At 39.1% G+C, this 20,671-nt stretch overlaps 1 protein-coding gene across 1 annotated transcript; it reads right to left on the reverse strand.

The window, feature by feature from the left end:
• Nucleotides 1-1,160: 1,160 nt before the first annotated feature.
• Nucleotides 1,161-3,090, reverse strand: LOC103518346. Its single transcript, XM_026830176.1, has 3 exons — nt 2,099-3,090; nt 1,777-1,962; nt 1,161-1,496 (listed from the first exon to the last, which is right to left on the reverse strand). The coding sequence occupies exons 1-3, from the start codon at nt 3,065-3,067 to the stop codon at nt 1,248-1,250; spliced, it is 1,404 nt and encodes a 467-aa protein (XP_026685977.1). The 5' UTR covers nt 3,068-3,090; the 3' UTR covers nt 1,161-1,247.
• Nucleotides 3,091-20,671: the final 17,581 nt, after the last annotated feature.

A 20,671-nucleotide genomic window follows, 5' to 3' on the forward strand; every position in this document is an offset into this window, starting at 1 on the left:
ACATTGCCCCTTCATGTTGATAGATACTTCACGCTGTACGCTGTGATAATAATGTTCCATGTCGAAAACTAATAACGTGTATTAAGTATAAAAGCGACACAAAACATACACCATCAGACGAGTGAACTTATGGCTTTTGTCAATTTTTATCACTAAAGCAGAAAAAAAGAGTAGGAGAAGAGAGAGAGGGAGAGAGAGAAAGAGAGTCCCATTTTTTTTTTTTTTTTTTTTTTTTTTTTTTTCGTGTTCACATTTTTTTATATATATTGAAATAATATTATAGAATGTAGATTCACCATTTTGTATCAGAATAGAATACCACAATTTTGAGTAGGTACCTGGCTCTAGCTCTGTTAGTTTCAATTTCAATACCCTTCTCAAAGACCACAAAAAGTTGCACATTTACCTATGTATGTATTTTATTTCCCTGATGAATAAGGACTAGGACTAAAAGGAGTCAAAAATTCAACATTGTAAACAATGACAAATAAAAAGGAAATTATAGATTTGTATGAACGCCGTACAATACTTTGCTTATGCAATGTGCAACATTTGACGTGTTAGTGGAGATGTCAGATTCACCCATAAAATATCGTCCTAGCATTCTACCAAATATATAGATAGGTATTGTCCTCTTTTAGAACGTGACTTTCTAAAAAAATAATTGGTTTTCCTCTTTTCTGACATGAATTCCAAAATAATAATAGGTACCTACGTAGGTATAGGTACCTAAGTGTTTTTTTTTTTTTCTTTTAGCTCTGACGGGGATTCTTTCCTGTACTTGGACTTATAAACCTTGGACTTATAAACCCACCTTGGACTTATAAACCTTCCTACATGGCTAGTAGATAGAGGCTATAGGACAATAAAATCTTATTGATAGGATAAGCCTGTTTTTTGGCCTGTCTGACGCCTATAAGGTGATATTTGTTGCCGGATTCGAGGATTAGAAGATTATAAGTGTCAAAAGAGCTTTCAAGTTATAATTCCGAACAAAATGGCTTTGTTTTTGTAGGTTTTGTTGTTGAGTACTACCTATACACCCATAGCCTACTTTTTTATAATACTAGATATTTGTATTGAATTTCATCTTTCTTTTTTTTTTTTTTTTTTTTGACAAAGAGGTTTGACAAAGGGGAAAATAATGTCTTGTACACAAGAGTAGTCCTGTGGTAATATTAATAATGGGAATGGTGAGAATGGTGGAAGATTATTGGAATTGCTTCACATTCATCTTCAACAACAAGTTACACAAGTTTCTCTTCCTTTATAACTTCGCCGAACGGAATGGCAATCAAAGACTCCGCGCCCAACAGAATACTCTCGGTGCGCTCACAAAAATAGAACGCGGGCAGAATTTTCGGCAGCTTCGGCCGGTAGCTGTTGAATAGCGGGTAGAGCCGTGGCATCAGATGACCAAAGGAGTAGGACTGTATGAGTGTCTTCTGTCTGGAACACCACACGTTGATGACAGCATCCACAGACATGGAAATGACCTGGAAGTAGCAAAGGAGTAGGACTGTATGAGTGTCTTCTGTCTGGAACACCACACGTTGATGACAGCATCCACAGACATGGAAATGACCTGGAAGTACGGTGCATCGGTTGGCTGTATTTTGGCCGCTTTCTCGCGGTTTTCGACATAATTCAATGGGATAAGGAAACTCGTGTGATGTTCACACCAGACTTTTTTTTATTGTTTTTAATTAAACTTTTCCAATCCTAAGCCATTGTTCCAGGCAAAATTCCTGGCTGAATTATTTTCATTACAGATTCCTGGAAGTATCTGGAATGATAATAGATGCCGATGATGGGCGTGCGGTGTCCGAAGAACACAAAGTGACAGCGTTGTGACTCCTCCATCACATCAGCTACATGCCACAGACGGATCAACTTGTCCCATCCGCCGGAGAACAGAGCGCCAGCCTTCTCCGTGACAAATGTGTTGATACTGTCCGTTGCCTGGAACGAGATTGTGGCCAGGATGACTTCAATGAACATGGGTGCTGTGGAGGCCACAGTGAATTCAGTGACGGAGAGTGTGTTGCAACCCTTGGGAGATGTTTCATCAAACAGGGACGAGGTGATGATGAAGGGCCTGGAACGAGATTGTGGCCAGGATGACTTCAATGAACATGGGTGTTGTGGAGGCCACAGTGAATTCAGTGACGGAGAGTGTGTTGCAACCCTTGGGAGATGTTTCATCAAACAGGGACGAGGTGATGATGAAGTTCTTGAGCATGAGACTGTAGTAGTGAACCTTGGTGAGGTACCCTTTCTCATGACACGCCACCTTGTGTGCTCGTACCTGCCGTGACAGGATCTCCCTGTACTTGTAATGCTTGACACTGCCCAAGATCAATGCAGTGAGGACATTGGAAGACGTGAGGAGTTCTATAATAAGAAATCCCCCAGTAGCGCCCCCTAGGAATAATCTGGACACCCCGCCCTGGTTCGGTACATAGTCAGCACAGGATATCTCCAGAGGTAGCTCTGATATTGAATACTTGAGCTCCAAATACTTCAGGTCGTAAAACAGGAGGGATCTGTGGAATATCTTGAAGCAAGCAATGAGCTGGAGATCTTCCATGATGACAAGGTCAAACTCAGGCCCTTGCTTCTCATAATTGTCCTTCACTTGTTTCAATGTGTTCTTCAAGCCGACGTTCCTCTTGCGTACACCGGCGGATGTTAGCTCTGGAATCTCCTTGCTAGAATATAACAACTCGTCCTTGATCATGCTCAAATCAGATCGCCAGAATCCAATACTACTCTTCCCTATCGGCGTCACGTAGATACCAAAGTTATGCTTCGTCAGATAGCTTGTCGGACTGGAGGTGTTGAGATGATAGATTTTCCTTATAGTATCCATACCTGTGAGTTTGGAGGCTGCAATCTGAATATCAATGGTGTTTAGATGAATGTTTTTAGTTGGGTAGAACCTGCCCACTCTAGGTGGAATGTATCCAATGGCATCATTAATGGCGAATCGTTTCTGTCTGTACTCAGAGAGGATATAGTCCAGGAACTCCAGGACGTCTATCTCTCCTCTTCCATACACATCCATCTCGGCAAAACATTTAGCGCATTGTTCAGAACTACCTAATAGGAAACTTTTACTTGGTTCTGGGTAGTAGCCATATTTGTTCATACTTATCATTTGGATTTTTTTCTCCATATATAGGTACAAGAGACTACGTAGGTATATTTATAGTTCTTGTTTTTATATCACTGAAAGCGAAGAGTTAGAATGTGTTTTCTATTGAAGCAAAAAAATTCAAATAATTTTCAACACGAATCCATCTTTACTTATATTAATATTATGTACCTATCTAGTCGATATTCATACAAATCATACAATATCAATTGCAGTCATACAAGAATTAGAAGTACTAAACATACAAACATACCTGTAGGTAGTACATACAAGAAATAATATTATTCTAAAGGTATTTTGTTTACTTTTCTAAGAGCCTATTTCTCCCCCCCCTCTCTCTCTCTCTCTCTCTCTCTCTCTCTCTCTCTCTCTATTTCTCTCTCTCTCCCTCTCTCTCTTTCTCTCTCTCCCTTTCTTTCTCTCTTCTCTCTCTCTACCCCTCCCTCTCTTTCTTCCCATACTCTTTTTTTTTACATTAAGTACATTACTTCTACTTATGTTTAATACATGTCTCTGTCTTCTTTCCTCTCTCTCTCTCTCTCTCTCTCTCTCTCTCTCTCTCTCTCTCTTTCGCATAACATAATTTTTTATTATGACACTATACTCTCTCTCTCTCTCATCTGATGAAAAGAGAACCCCCACCGGAGTGTGATACCTATAACTGTAGGTTGACAGTCAAACACCTGCTCAAATACTGCAACAAGTACCAGAATATAAGATCTCCTAACGACCTTTACGCCTGCCTATATCTAATGATGAAAATTCTGTTCTAGAGTTCCTCAAAAAGTCCAAAATCAAACTGTAAGTAGGTCCCTAAAGTGTATATAACATTATAATTCTATGTTGGCACACTATAATAAATATTAATAATAATAAAAAAAGTAAAAAAAAAAAAAAATATGCTGAAATTTTGAGAAGCCACTGCGGATATCGGAAATCTCAGTGGAAAATTGAGCCACTTCTTGTTTCTACCATACAGAGAGCAAAAAAGCAGGTTCGGAGTTGATCGATACACCCTGTAACCTCAATATTCACAATGTATGCAATCCAGTGATGACAATAATGTAAAAAAAAAACACCGTTTTAGTATTATTAATATTATTTTAGTATGCTAAAACTTCACCGACGAAAAATGTTCGTCCATGGTGGACTTTCACAAAAAATTGACTCATTTTAATGGATTTTAATAAGCCAAAAACGGGCGCCTGATCAGAATGAATGTAAAAAAAAAAAAAAAAAAAACATTACAGTGTTGCCTGTCATTGTTTGTAAATAAAGTGCGGGGAACTTCACTTACAGGGTGTCAACTTGAAGTCGATAATGCAGTTGTTTAAACTTTCAACATGAGACGACCTGTGGATTTGTTTCATCCATGTTAAGAGCCTATTTGTTTAGCGAAATAAATAAAGGGACAATTCTGACCATTTGTGGATAGGAGGAACATAATATTTTCAGCAAGGCATATTTCTCTCTGAATGAGTTGACCTTTCAAAGGCACTTTAAGCTCCATAGCATTGTTCAATCGGAAAATTTGAAGTAGGATTTCAAATTTCAAGTTATTTATTCTTCTATTGACATTCTGGATTCTGGTAGATAAATACTTGATCGCAGTCAAGCATCATAACAGGAATAACAGGATGCTTTTATACTATGCTTGATTAATACAAACTACCATCATGTCATGTTACGTCACGTGAGATTACATGACGTGCAGGTAGTGTAGCTGTCCTCATCGAAATTACCTAAAATATTATGGAAAAACATTGAACTACATCTTTCTGACTCTCCGTGAGTTCACGTAACGTACGTAATAGTAGTGTGTTCCTACCTTAAAAGCTGTTGAAATGAACGATTTCGGACGCACACAAAATTTAGAAGTTCATGACGTCAGATTCACACAGTACTACATATTTTCATACGAGTTCGGGCGAATGAAATAACGATGACTTGATGGTTTCATTAAAATTTTTGGAGCAGAGTAGGAGAAGGAGAATATTCACAATGTATGCAATCCAGTGATGACAATAATGTAAAAAAAAAACACCGTTTTTAGTATTATTAATATTATTTTAGTATGCTAAAACTTCACCGACGAAAAATGTTTGTCCATGTTGGACTTTCGCAAAAAATGGACTCATTTTAATGGATTTTAATAAGCCACACACGGGCGCCTGATCAGAATGAATGTAAAAAAAAAAAAAAAAAAAAAAAAAAAAAAAAATTAAAGGGTTTGCTGTACTTTTTTTTAAATAAAGTGCGGGGAACTTCCGTTACAGGGTGTCAACTTGAAGTCGATAATGCAGTTGTTGACTTTTAAACTTTCAACATGAGACGACCTGTGGATTTGTTTCATCCATGTTAAGAGCCTATTTGTTTACCGGAATAAATAAAGGGACACTTCTGACCATTTGTGGATAGGAGGAACATAATATTTTCAGCAAGGCATATTTCTCTCTGAATGAGTTGACCTTTCAAAGGCACTTTAAGCTCCATAGCATTGTTCAATCGGAAAATTTGAAGTAGGATTTCAAATTTCAAGTTATGTATTCTTCTATTGACATTCTGGTAGATAAATACTTGATCGCAGTCAAGCATCATAACAGGATGCTTTTATACTATGCTTGATTGATACAAACTACCATCATGTCATGTTACGTCACGTGAGGTTACATGACGTGCAGGTAGTGTAGCTGTCCTCATCGAAATTACCTAAAATATTATGGAAAAACATTGAACTACATCTTTCTAACTCTCCATGAGTTCACGTGACGTGATAGTAGTGTGTTTCTACCTACCTTAAAAGCTGTCGAGATGCACGATTTCGGACGCACACAAAATTTAGAAGTTCAGATTCACACAGTACATATTTTCATACGAGTTCGGGCGAATGAAATAACGATGACTTGATGGTTTCATTAAAATTTTTGGAGCAGAGTAGGAGAAGGAAACAAACATAATGGAGAAGGAGGATGAGGAGGATAAAAGGGAGGGATAGGAGAAGAAGGAAGAGTATGAGGGAGAACAGTAGGGGGAGTAAAATTGGGAGGGGAGGAGAAAATGGAAAGGGAGGAGGAGACTGGAGATCATGACGGAAGAAGAGAAGTAGAAGGGGAGAGGGAGAGAAAAATTGGGAGAGGAAGAAAGACTGTCCTCATCGAAATTACCTAAAATATTATGGAAAAACATTCAACTACATCTTTCTAACTCTCCGTGAGTTCACGTGACGTGATAGTAGTGTGTTTCTACCTTAAAAGCTGTCGAAATGCACGATTTCGGACGCACACAAAATTTAGAAGTTCATGACGTCAGATTCACACAGTACATATTTTCATACAAGTTCGGGCGAATGAAATAACGATGACTTGATGGTTTCATTAAAATTTTTGGAGCAGAGTAGGAGGAGGAGAAAAACATAATGGAGAAGGAGGATGAGGAGGATAAAAGGGAGGGATAGGAGAAGAAGGAAGAGTATGAGGGAGAACAGTAGGGGGAGTAAAATTGGGAGGGGAGGAGAAGATGGAAAGGGAGGAGGAGACTGGAGATCATGACGGGAGAAGAGAAGTAGAAGGGGAGAGGGAGAGAAAAATTGGGAGAGGAAGAAAGAGAGGTGTAGTAAAAGGAGAAGAGGGGGAAGTAGGAGGAGGAGTGGAATAAGGGGAGGAGGGAGAAGTGACATCAAAGTGGGAGAACAATGAGAAGAGAAGGGGAAGAGGACAGGATAGAGAAGAGGGGAAAGGAAGGAGAAGAGGGAGAAGAGGAGTGAAAAATTACGGAAGAAAGAGAGGTGGAGTAAAAGGAGAAGAGGAAGAAGTAGGAGGAGGAGTGGAATAAGGGGAGGAGGGAGAAGTGACATCAAAGTAGGAGAACAATGAGAAGAGAAGGGGAAGAGGACAGGATAGAGAAGAGGGGAAAGGAAGGAGAAGAGGGAGAAGAGGAGTGAAAAATTACGAAGGAGAGGAAGAGAGGAGAGGAAAGGATATAGGGAAGGATATAGGACAACTCTCGGTAATATAGATTTTATTTTGCACTATTTTTGTCACTTTTATTTTTATTTTTTGCTCATTTACTCTTCCTCTACCCTCCCCTTCAATCCTTCAAATAAACAAAGGGTGTTATATTACATACCAGTCAGCTCCCATGGCGTAGTGGTCACTGCGCTCGCCTTGCTCGCGGGAGACCCGGGTTCGATTCCCGGCGGGGTCAAGAAATTTGTATCATGCAAATGATTGATTCCGTGACTGGCCGTTACGGGGCCCACTCAGCCTCGTGAGGAAAATGAGTAGCTATGTAATATAAATGCGCATAGCGACCGGTGCCAGCATGGTAGGTAAACGTTGGATGTTAGGATTATTGCGAGATATGTATTTGGAAAAATCCTACAATGCTGCAGTGAGCACCAAAGTTGTGATATAGTAACACAAAGAAAAGACTTTTATTTAGGTATTTATTTTATTTATATTACATACCTAAATATATATAGGTTTATAAAAAGGCTCATACATTTTTGATTATAAATCGTCCGTGTCTATTAGGTGTGAAGCATTCATGTTTAGATTGCTTTTGCTGTAAAATCATTTCTTTTGCTGTAGAATCACTCACTACAGCTTCTTTTAGAGATGGAAAGGGAGGAGGAGACTGGAGATCATGACGGAAGAAGAGAAGTAGAAGGGGAGAGGGAGAGAAAAATTGGGAGAGGAAGAAAGAGAGGTGGAGTAAAAGGAGAAGAGGAAGAAGTAGGAGGAGGAGTGGAATAAGGGGAGAAGGGAGAAGTGACATCAAAGTAGGAGAACAATGAGAAGAGAAAGGGAAGAGGACAGGATAGAGAAGAGGGGAAAGGAAGGAGAAGAGGGAGAAGAGGAGTGAAAAATTACGAGGGAGAGGAAGAGAGGAGAGGAAAGGATATAGGGAAGGATACAGGACAACTCTCGTTAATATAGATTTTATTTTTTACTATTTTTGTCACTTTCATTTTATTTTTTGCACATATACTCTTCCTCTGCCCTCCCCTTCAATCCTTCAAATAAACAGAGGGTGTTATATTACCTACCTAAATATGTATAGGTTTATAAAAAGGCTCATACATTTTTGATTATAAATCGTCCGTATCTATTAGGTGTGAAGCATTCATGTTTAGATTGCTTTTGCTGTAAAATCATTTCTTTTGCTGTAGAATCACTCACTACAGCTTCTTTTTGCTGTACAATCATTACTTTTTCTGTAAGATCATTGCTTTTGTTGTGGCAGCACTGTTTTTGCTGTAGAATAATTTATTTTGCTGTAGAATCATTCATTTTGCAGTAACATCACTCCTCATAGCTGTAAAAGAATTTCCTTTTGCTGTAGAAGTGTAGACAATCATTACTTTTTCTGTAATATCATTTTTGTTGTAATAGCACTGTTTCTGGAGTAGAATAATATTGATTTTGCAGTACAATAATTATTTTTGCTTTAGCATTATTGCTTTATGCTGTAGATTCATTCATTACTGTAGAATCACTCCTTATTACTGTAAAATCGTTTGTTTTTACTTTACAATAAAGGGAAGGATACAGATACAGGACAACTCTCGTTAATATAGATTTTATTTTGCACTATTTTTGTCACTTTTATTTTATTTTTTGCACATATACTCTTCCTCTGCCCTCCCCTTCAAATAAACAGAGGGTGTTATATTACCTACCTAAATCCTAAATATGTATAGGTTTATAAAAAGGCTCATACATTTTGGATTATAAATCGTCCGTATCTATTAGGTGTGAAGCGTTCATGTTTAGATTGCTTTTCCTGTAAAATCATTTCTTTTGCTGTAGAATCACTCACTACAGCTTCTGTTTGCTGTACAATCATTACTTTTTCTGTAAGATCATTGCTTTTGTTGTGGCAGCACTGTTTTTGCTGTAGAATAATTTATTTTGCTGTAGAATCATTCATTTTGCAGTAACATCACTCCTCATTGCTGTAAAAAAAATTTCTTTTGCTGTAGAAGTGTAGACAATCATTACTTTTTCTGTAATATCATTTTTGTTGTAATAGCACTGTTTCTGGAGTAGAATAATATTGATTTTGCAGTACAATAATTATTTTTGCTTTAGCATTATTGCTTTATGCTGTAGATTCATTCATTACTGTAGAATCACTCCTTATTACTGTAAAATCGTTTGTTTTTACTTTACAATAGTTACTTTTGCTATAGCATCACTGCATTTTGATGAAGTATCATTGCTGTAGAATCACTCCTTGTAGTCCTTATTGTTATAAAACATTTGTTTTTGTTGCATCATCATTGTCACTACTTTTGATGTCATTGTCACTACACATTGTCATTGTCACTACACACTACACAATCACTACTTTTGATGCAGAGATGGGAAAAATAATCCAGCTCCTTCTGACGGAGTCCCGGACACTGTGGCCTCGCAATCAAAAGTCCTATAGGAAAAACCACTCCAGCCTTGCTGTAAAAAAAATTTCTTTTGCTGTAGAAGTGTAGACAATCATTACTTTTTCTGTAATATCATTTTTGTTGTAATGGCACTGTTTCTGCAGTAGAATAATTGATTTTGCAGTACAATAATTATTTTTGCTTTAGCATTACTGCTTTATGCTGTAGATTCATTCATTACTGTAGAATCACTCCTTATTACTGTAATATTGTTTGTTTTTACTGCACAATCATTACTTTTGCTATAGCATCACTGCATTTTGATAAAGTGTCATTGCTGTAGAATCACTCCTTGTAGTCCTTATTGTTATACAACATTTTTGTTTTTGTTGTATCATCATTGTTTTGTTTTTTGCTACACAATCACTACTTTTGATGCAGAGCTGGGAAAAATAATCCAGCTCCTTCTGACGGAGTCCCGGACACTGTGGCCTCGCAATCAAAAGTCCTATAGGAAAAACCACTCCAGCCTCATCGTTATTGGTCGCTTCATTGGTTTTGCTGCAGAAAATGCAGAAATTATGGAGGGGTGAAAAAATTCTCGATTTTCCAGTCTCTCTTTTTTTCTCTCGATTTTTTTTACTTTCCTCATCATATAATAAGGAAAGTAAAATGTACCTCCTATTAGACAAAATTTTCTTTCGATGGTCAATTTTTAGTGCAAAAACATGTTTTGAGGTCCCTCACAAACAAGTTCAAAATAATGTCTTGTACACAGGTAAACATCCAACAAGAGTAGTATTGTGGTAATGTTAATAATGGGAATGGTGGAAGATTATTGGAATTGCTTCACATTCATCTTCAACAACAAGTTACACAAGTTTCTCTTCCTTTATAACTTCGCCGAACGCAAAATAATGTCTTGTACACAGGTAAACATCCAATAAGAGTATAGTATTGTGGTAATGTTAATAATGGGAATGTTGAGAATGGTGGAAGATTATTGGAATTGCTTCACATTCATCTTCAACAACAAGTTACACAAGTTTCTCTTCCTTTATAACTTCGCCGAACTTATCTTATACCTAATAAGGAAAGTAAAATGTACCTCCTATTAGACAAAATTTTCTTTCGATGGTCAATTTTTAGTGCAAAAACATGTTTTGAGGTCCCTACTTTCCTTACCATACATATAATAAGAAAAGTAAAATGTGGAGGTATTAGACAAAATTTTCTTTCGATGGTCAATTTTTAGTGCAAAAACAGGTTTTGAGGTCCCTAGAGTCTAAATCTAAAATTTCAGTAATTGGTTCGTATGTCTGTGTAATTGTGTATGTGTCTGTCTGTAAACAAAATATCTCGAGAACGGTAAGAGAAAGAGACTTGAAATTTTTGTACGAAACCCTCAAATATGACAGTTTCAGTACCTAGATAATTGGTTCGTATGTCTGTGTATGTGTCTGTCTGTAAACAAAATATCTCGAGAACGGTAAGAGAAAGAGACTTGAAATTTTTGTACGAAACCCTCAAATATGACTGTTTCTGTAAACAAAATATCTCGAGAACGGTAAGAGAAAGAGACTTGAAATTTTTGTACGAAACCCTCAAATCTGACAATTGGTCAAGATGGGTGCATCGGTTGGCTGTATTTTGGCCGCTTTTTGGCGGTTTTCGACATAATTCAATGAGATAAGGAAACTCGTGTGATGTTCACACCAGACTTTTTTTTTATTGTTTTTAATTAAACTTTTCCAATCCTAAGCCATTGTTCCAGGCAAAATTCCTGGCTGAATTATTTTCATTACAGATTCTACATTACATAAGCAATAATGAGACACGGCGCTCATACAATTTTTTTCCATCCGAGGTTTGAGGACTCCTTGTGCAACTGGTGACAGCACGTTGAAAGCACCAGTGACCAATGGCATCACTGAAGTTAAGCAACGTTGAGCGTGGTTTGCATCAGTATGGGTGACCATCGGGGCAATCTCGTGTTGCTAGGTACTAGAAGCAAAATGTCACTAACAATTTTATTTTAGCACAGTTAGGTACCTACATACAGTGACGTTAGAAGGGATAGAAAGAGGAAGAAGGTGAAGAAGAAGGAAGAGGAGGAGGAGGGAAAGGAGAGGATAAAGAATGAAGGAAGGATTCAGTAAAAAGCCGTGGGAAGGATGAGAAGAGGAGGACGAAGGAGGAAATAGAGGAAGGAGGAGGAAACGAATAAAATGAAAGAGGAAGACGGAAAAAAGTAGAGGAAGAAGAAGTATAAGATGGAAGAGGAAGGTTTTGTGTTCATTTTGGGGCGTTTGTCTTCTTCTCCCATTTAATTTCTCTTTCTCTCCTTTCTTCTTTCTCCCTCTTCTTCAAAAGGAAGGATATGATGAGAGGAGGGGGGGAAATGGAATTTTTGATGTGGTCAAGTGTGAAGTGCAAAAAGAAAGCTGGACTGCCGTCGCCAAAATGTTTGCTCTTTATAGAGAGTTGATTTTAGGAAAAGAAATTCATAAAAAAATAACGTTGTGCAAGATCTAACGTCAAGCCACATACATTTGACTGGGTGGGCCAAAAGTTGTTAAAAGAATGAAAGAGAGAGAAGAGAGAGAGAGAGAAATTTGACAGAGGAAACTAACTGCTAAGGTCTTATCGTCCGGAAATCGAAGAGAGAAGGAAGACAGGATCTGAGAAAACCAGTCTTTCCAGAAAAAACATTATCCGTTCAGGAAAAAATCCACTTCGGCGGGAATCGAACCCGCGGCAGGGAATCAAAGAACCCAATGTTGTTCAGCACACGTTGTTGATATTGCATCGCCACTAATTTTTTCATTGCATATTGCATATAAGCAATAATGAGACACGGCGCTCATACAATTTTTCCGTCCGAGGTTTGAGGACTCCTTGTGCAACTGGTGACAGCACGTTGAAAGCACCAGTGACCAATGTCATCACTGAAGTTAAGCAACGTTGAGCGTGGTTTGCATCAGTATGGGTGACCATCTGGGCAATCTCGTGTTGCTAGGTACTAGAAGCAAAATGTCACTAACAATTTTATTTTAGCACAGTTAGGTACCTACATACAGTGACGTTATATTAAAATGCAGGTAAATTTCTTCAGTCCACCCCCACCCCTCGTCTTCCTTTTCTTTTCTAACACCTCTCCCTCCTCTTTCGCTACCTCTCCTCCGCTTCCTTCTTATCCTTCCCTCCCTCCTCTTCCTTCTCCTCCTCATCCTCTACCTCTTTCTCCCCTCCTCCTCTTCTACCTCCTCCTCCTCCTCCTCTATCTCTCCCTCCTCCTTCTCTTATAGAAGGACTGAACTACTGAGCAGTGAGCAGACATAGGTAGTTTTTTATTATTCTCCTGCCTCCTCATTCTTCTTCTTCTTCTTCTCCTCCTCCTCCTTCTCTTTTTCCTCCTCTTTCTCCTCCTCCTCCTCTATCCCTCCCTCCTCTATCTCTCCCTCCTCCTTCTCTTATAGAAGGACTGAACTACTGAGCAGTGAGCAGACATAGGTAGTTTTTTATTATTCTCCTGCCTCCTCATTCTTCTTCTTCTTCTTCTCCTCCTCCTCCTTCTCTTTTTCCTCCTCTTTCTCCTCCTCCTCTATCCCTCCCTCCTCCTTCTCTTCCTCTACCCCTCCTTATAGAAGGACTGAACTACTGAGCAGTGAGCAGACATAGGTAGTTTTCTATTGAGCAGACATAGGTAGTTTTCTATTATTCTTCTGCCTCCTCATTCTTCTTCTTCTCCTCCTCCTCCTCCTTCTCTTTTTCCTCCTCTTCCTCATCCTCCTCTACCTCTTTCTCCCCCACCTCTTCCTCCCCTCCTTCTCTTAGGAAGGTACCAACCGTTTTTGCAACTAGTTAGTAGGTAGTTAGCTTGCCTTGTAAGCGTTGGGTGGTGGGTTCGATTCCCAGCTGGGGCGAACTTTATAACAAGCAAATGAGGTTCGTTCTCGGAATAGGTGATGGATTTTTCTTATATTCCTATCCTGCCTTCGATTTAGGGACGTAAGAAAATATATCCAATTTATTATTATTGGCCATTTGTCATTTTCAGTTTTATACAGTTAAAATTGAAAATCTTCAAATTTATATACCAAGGAACTAGCATTTGGGAGCTTTTTGAGTCCAAAGCGAAAGAAAAAAGGGAGTGGATAAGGAGAAAGAGGAGTGAAAACAGAATGGGATAGAAAGAGAAAAAGAACCAGAGCATGGAGTTTTTGAGAGGGAGAGAGAGAGAGGGAGAGAAAGAGGAAAGAGAGAGGGAAAGAAGGCGACTTGAAACCAGAAAAGGGTAAACAAGCATTTTTCAAAGTGAGAAATTAAAATTTATCTGCAGTGACTAAAATAAATACAGACGAGAATAAAGCAAAAGAAAAAGAGGAGGACAAGGAGGAGGAGGAGGAGATGAAGTGAAAAGAGAAAAAGAAGAAGGACTCGGAGGAAAATGCGAAAAAAGAATGGAAGAGAGAGGAGAGAATGAAAATGAGAATTAAAAAAAGAGGCAACAAAAGTCAAGCTTTCTACGGTACGATGCTTTCTCTCTCTCCCTCTCTCTCTTTCTCTCTCTCTCTCTCTCGCTCTCTCTCTCTCTCTTTCTCTCTCTCTCTCTTTCTATTTCTCTAGCCCTTTTGTACCTCCCCTTCTCTCATGAAGGACATGAGACTTTTCTCTCTAACCCTCTCTCATCAGTTCTGTCATACCCTCTCTCTCCATCCCTCTTTTTCTTTCCTCTCATTCCCCTCCCCCCTCTCTTTCTCCTCCTCCTCTTTTTCTCTTGACTGCTCTTGGACGTTGGTTGTACTGAATTTTTCTTTATTAACTAACTGGCAATGAGGAGGCGTTAATACGATGTCGACACAGAGACAATACGTAGACGTCTCAGAGGCAACATATAAATCGACGCCAGGAGGTAAAGGAAGGCAGGACAGGCGGGAGTAATTAAACTTAAAAAAGTGGAGCCATACACACCCTGTATAAAAGTAGGTAATAATAATATGAGGGGAGTACCATATGGAATGTACAGTAATCTATAGTATGGTGCTTGTGTCTGTGTTGAAATGAATTTAATAATTTACGTAGCTCGCGGCTTAAACTCTGACCAGAGGTTATTGTGGTATTAGGGTACCTACTTTTAGCATGCATTTTTAATATGGCAAAAAAAAAAAAAAAACTAAAAATACGTGCAATGAGACCGTGAAAAGTTGAGAGAAGGAGAAGAAAGAGGGAGAGAAGAAGAGGGAGGAAAAGGAAGAAGGGGGAAAAGGAGGAAACAGTAAAAAGCTAAAACGTTATGGGAAGGATGAGAAGAGGAAGGGGTAGAAAGAGGAAGGAAGGAGAGATAGCAGGAGAAAAAAGAAGGATAAGAAGAAGGAGGAGGAGAGAATAAAGAATGAAGGAAGGATTCAGTAAAAAGCCGTGGGAAGGATGAGAAGAGGAGGACGAAGGAGGAAATAGAGGAAGGAGGAGGAAAAATCTTCCATAAATATAAGATACTTTAAAAATTTGCCTTAAAAATTAAAGAGGAGCTGCTTTATACATATTTCTACACAGTATATCTCTACTTAGATTTCTTTCTAAAACGCAGAATACTAAGGACTTCCAGGAATTTGGTAAACAAGGATCATTCCTTTTGTTGTATTCAAGGCGGATTAATTTCCTCTCAAAACATTGACCGGATATTTTTTAAGGATTACTGGAAATAAAGGATAGGGAGGTACTTACCAAGAATTGTGTTTATGCGTTGAAACTTTTGTCGAGTTCTGAAAATAAATAAAACAAACCATAATTCTATTATTTAGTATCAGACAGGTTGGTAGGTATCAGGTTATAACCGTTACGAGAAGATGCGTCTAAAGTTTTGGCAGATTAACGTGACCATAAATATAAGATACTTTAAAAATTCGCCTTAAAAATTAAAGAGGCTCTATACATATTTCTACACAGTATATCCCTACTTAGAATTCTTTCTAAAACGCAGAATACTAAGGACTTCCAGGGTAATTTTGGTAATATTTGGTAAACAAGGATCACTCCTTTTATTGCATTCAAGGCGGATTAATTTCCTCTCAAAACATTGACCTGATATTTTTTAAGGATTACCTACTGGAAACAAAGGATAAAATAGGGAGGTACTTACCAAGAATTGTGTTTATGCGTTGAAACTTTTGTTGAATTCTGAAAACAAATAAAACATAAATCCATTATTTATTTATTTAGTTATTATTTATGTAGTATCAGACAGGTTGGTAGGTATCAGGTTATAACCGTTACGAGAAGATGCGTCTAAAGTTTTGGCAGGTTAACGTGAAAAAACTCAGAAATTACTGCTTACTTGGGTGATGTTTACTGCTTACTTGGGAAAGGCATAGAGCAGGAAAAATGAGGACCAACGGAATTTTTCTTTTTCTTCTACGACTTCTAGATCCCGAGATAAATCGATTAAAAAAATACCGGTAAATCGTGAACTTTGACGTCACGGCATACGCTCCCGTAGGCGATGACGTCACATCAAATGTCCCGAGCGAAGCTCCTTCGTAGGGAACACATTAATGTGTGTGTGCGCATACGTTTCTGCGCATTTCTTTCTGCTCCTCCGCAAGCGTGCTTGCATACTGGTGCTACCTAGCGGTCGAAAAAAAAAACAACTGCGTAAAGTCCGACGTCACACATCTTTGAACTCTTTCATTAGAACGGAAAATAAAAATTGAATTTTCGACCTTTTTGATTGTGATAAGTACATCAAATTAAAGGCCTTAAAAAACGTAGTAGTTTGATACAAATTTGAGCTCGATCCAACAACCAGGGCATTAACGTGAAAAAACTCAGAAATTACTGTGAAAATATGGGGGAAAAAAAGGATTTTTTTTTTAATTAAAGTAATTACACGCAGGTTTGGTACCTATTATACCTACTTTCATTTCTTCACCAACCTCCAGATCCGAAGGTCATCTAATCACTACACCACTGTTAAATGAGAACCCCCTGATTGTGATAAGTACATCAAATTAAAGGCCTTAAAAAACGTAGTAGTTTGATACAAATTTGAGCTCGATCCAACAATCAGGGCCGGAGTTATGGCCTATTCAATTTTTAATTTTTCCATGTTCTTCTGTCGATAGGGGAAGCACCCAAAATGAGAAATTCATTTCGATAAGTGATTTGTGCTTCAAATAGGTACCACAAATGATTCACATAGAAATCCAGACGCACATAGAAATCCAGACACTATATAGACACTAGGTATATAGAAGCAAGGGTCTATTGTAATTTATTTTGAAAATATTGTACCAAATACATGAGACCTTGCTTAGACTGCGGGAGTAAAGGGACTTTTCAAGATTTGTGCTTCAAATAGATTCCACTAATGATTCACATAGAAATCCAGACCCAAAATTAAACATTTGGATCATCCATTTTCCACCCCTAGAGGCCATCAGGGCCGAAAGATTAGTACGCTAAAAGAGAGGAAACGAGCTTTAGAAGAATCGAAATTCCGAAAGGAAAATAGAACTCCGCAACACCACTAGACTTGGACTCGAACCACCAACCTCCAGATTCAATCTCCACCGTGCTAACCACCACTGAGGTTGGTTAGTGGGTAGTTATTATTATTATTGAGTAGTACAGTTTTGTCAATAGTTAAGAAGCTTTTCACATTTCTATGATAAATCGAGTCCGAGGAGGGAAAAAAATCAACTCGTAATCCCACGAAATATTACTTTCTATTACCCTTACGTATAGGGAACCTATACAAGGTAATGAGAAAGTATTGCAATCGGTCCAAATTTTCAAAATCGGGATAGACTTGGACTCGAACCACCAACCTCCAGATTCAATCTCCACCGTGCTAACCACTGCACCACTGAGGTTGGTTAGTGGGTAGTTATTATTATTATTATTGAGTAGCACAGTTTTGTCAATAGTTAAGAAGCTTTTCACATTTCTATGATAAATCGAGTCCGAGGGGGAAAAAAATCAACTCGTAATCCCACGAAATATTACTTTCCCCCCCTCCCGTTTTCATCCCTTTTTTTCTGGTAATTCTCTCTTATTTTTCTCCCCAATTTATGTTTCCCTTTCTCCTCCTTTTTCTTTCTCTCTCTCTCTCCCTCTCTCTCTCCCTCCTATCTTCTGTCACACATCATTCCAATCATTTCTCCTCTGATTTCTTACCTTATTCTCTCCCTCTTTCTCCCTCCTCCTCCTCCTACTACTACTCTTTGCTACTGATGCCCCTTTTCTCGTTCTCCCTCCGTTCTCCCACCCCTTCTTTCCTCCCTTCCTCTCTTCTGTCTCTCAACCTCCCACTTTTTGCAACTCACCCCTCCTACTTCTCTCCCTGCTTATCTCTCCTCCCTTTCATCACTCTTTTCTTCTTCTTTCCCTCCTCTTCTTCTTCTTCTTCTTTTTTCTTTTTCTCCTCCTCCTCTTCTTCTTCTTCGCCTTCTCCTCCTTTTCTTTTTTTTTGTTCACTTCGGACCCTGAATATAAAATAAGCACTTTCATACGTCGGTCGTTAGGGTCAGCCATTTGCTCTATAAAATGCAGGTAAATTTCTTCAGTCCACCCCTCGCCATCCTTTTCTTTTCTCTTTCTAACACCTCTCCCTCCTCTTTCCCTACCTCTCCTCCCCTTCCTTCTTATACTTCCCTCCCTCCTCTTCCTTCTCCTCCTCATCCTCTACCTCTTTCTCCCCTCCTCCTCTTCTACCTCCTCCTCCTCCTCTATCTCTCCTGTCACCCTGCATACATTTGACAGGATGGACTAAAAGTTTTTTTTTTTTTTTAAGAGGGTTGATAGAGGGAACTGTAACTGCTAAGGTCGTCCCGAAATCGAAGAGAGAGGGGAGACAGAGACAGGATAGAAGAAAGCCAGCCGTTCCGAGAACGAACCTTATCCGTTCAGGATAAAATCCACTTCGGCGGGAATTGAACCCGCGGCCTAGAATCAAAGAACCCAATGTTGTTCAGCACACGTTGTTGTTGATATTGCATCGCCTCTAATTTTTTCATTGCATATTGCATATAAGCAATAATAGTCAGCTCCCATGGCGTAGTGGTCACTGCACTCGCCTTGCACGCGGGAGACCCGGGTTCGATTCCCGGCGGGGTCAAGAACTGTCTGACTTACTGTTGAGAAGTTGCGGGTTCGATACTTCCCTGTGTCGACAAATTTCCCTTTTATTCGTGAATCGTTACCAAATAAGCAATTGAGAAGTTGCGGGTTCGATACTTCCCTGTGTCGACAAATTTCCCTTTTATTCGTGAACCGTTACCAAATAAGCAAAGTGAATAGTTAATCGTATGTCATTTTTCACGCGGAATCGAATGGTGCTACTTTTAGCACTCTCTAACTTACAGTTGAGAAGTTGCGGGTTCGATACTCCAAACTTTTAGAACTGTCCGACTTATAGTTGAGAAGTTTAATGTAATAGAAAGTCGTGTGATGTTCACACCAGATTTTTTTCTGGTAATTCTCTCTTATTTTTCTCCCCAATTTATGTTTCCCTTTCTCCTCCTTTTTCTTTCTCTCTCTCTCTCCCTCTCTCTCTCTCTCTCTCCCTCTCCCTCTCCCTCTCTCTCTCTCTTTCTCTCTCTTTCTCTCCCTTTCTCCCTCCTAATATCTTCTGTCACACTTCGTTCCAATCATTTCTCCTCTGATTTCTTACCTTATTCTCTCCCTCTTTCTCCCTCCTCCTCCTCCTACTACTCTTTGCTACTGTTTTCCCTTTTCTCTTTCCCCTTCCTTTCTCACTTTTTCAGATTTTCCCCACCTCTCTCCTTTTCCATTCTTACTCTTTAATACTACCTCCCATTTCCCCCTCTTTCATTCCTCATCTCTCCCTCATTTCCCACTATTTTCCATTTCGCCTCCCTTTCATATCTGTGCTCTCTCTCTCTCTCCTGTCCCTCAACTTCCCACTTTTTGCAGCTAACCCCTCCTACTTCTCTCCCTGCTTATCTCTCCTCCCTTTCATCACTCTTTTCTTCTTCTTCTCCTCCTCCTCCTCCTCTTCTTCTTTTTTCTTCTTCTCCTCCTCCTCTTCTTCTTCTTCTTCTTCTTCTCCTCCTCCTCCTCCTCCTCTTCTTCTTCTTCTTCTCCTCCTCCTCCTCTTCTTCTTCTTCTCCTCCTCCTCTTCTTCTCCTCCTCCTCCTCCTCCTCCTCCTCTTCTTCTTTTTTCTTCTTCTCCTCCTCTTCTTCTTCCCCTTCTTCTCCTTTTCTTTTTTTTTGTTCACTTCGGACCCTGAATATAAAATAAGCACTTTCATACGTCGGTCGTTAGGGTCAGCCATTTGCTCTTCTCCTCCTCCTCCTCCTCCTTCTCTTTTTCCTCCTCTTCCTCATCCTCCTCTACCTCTTTCTCCCCCACCTCTTCCTCCCCTCCTTCTCTTCGTTCTCCTTATAGAGGGACCGAAGTAGCAGACATAGTTTTCTATTTATTTAAGACATAGTTTGTTTAGAGAGATGTAAAACTTGAGTCGCTATGTTGTTTTCTTAATTACGAGAAGATCCTAGCTTATCTTTCGGATTCATTTGCTCTAAATCTTTACTGACCATATCCTTCTTCTCTCTCTCTCTCTCTCTCTCTTTCTCTCTGTCTCTCTCTCTCTCTCTCTCTCTCTCTCTCTCTCTCTCTCTCTCTCTCTCTCTCTCTCTCTCTCTCTCTCCTCTCTCTCTCTTTCTCTCTGTCTCTCTCTCTCTCTCTCTCTCTCTCCCTCTGTCTCTCTCTCTCATCCTCTCTTTCTATCCTGCAGTTTCCCTCAATCTTTCCGTTCTTATAGGATTGTAAAAAAAAGTTGAAGAAAAAAGAACACTGTCGAAAAAAAAAACCTTTTACAGAAAAAAAAGAGGTAGCGCTAAACACTGCCAAAATAACCAACTTTTTTACTTTCCTTATCCTGTAGGAAGGAAAGTAATGTAATCGGGTCAAATTTTGAGGTCCCTAGAGTCTAAATCCAAAGTTTCAGCCGTGTGTGTGTCTGTATGTCCGTGTGTCTGTGTGTCTGTAAACAAAATATCTCGAGAACGGTAAGAGCTAGAGAGTTGAAATTTGGTATCCTCAATCTTTCCGTTCTTATAGGATTGTAAAAAAAAAGTTGAAGAAAAAAGAACACTGTCGAAAAAAA

This window comes from Diaphorina citri, unplaced genomic scaffold (assembly GCF_000475195.1).
Source record: "Diaphorina citri unplaced genomic scaffold, Diaci psyllid genome assembly version 1.1 scaffold2159, whole genome shotgun sequence".
Classification (NCBI taxonomy): domain Eukaryota; kingdom Metazoa; phylum Arthropoda; class Insecta; order Hemiptera; family Psyllidae; genus Diaphorina; species Diaphorina citri.

Bases quoted from the DNA above. Each gene is read 5' to 3' on its own strand.
- LOC103518346 (XM_026830176.1), bottom strand. From the start codon at position 3,067: ATGGATGTGTATGGAAGAGGAGAGATAGACGTCCTGGAGTTCCTGGAC. The intron at 1,963-2,098 runs GCCCTTCATCAT...ATCTCGTTCCAG, and splicing joins TGGCCACAATCTCGTTCCAG to GCAACGGACAGTATCAACAC. The intron at 1,497-1,776 runs GAATCTGTAATG...TGCTACTTCCAG, and splicing joins ATCATTCCAGATACTTCCAG to GTCATTTCCATGTCTGTGGA.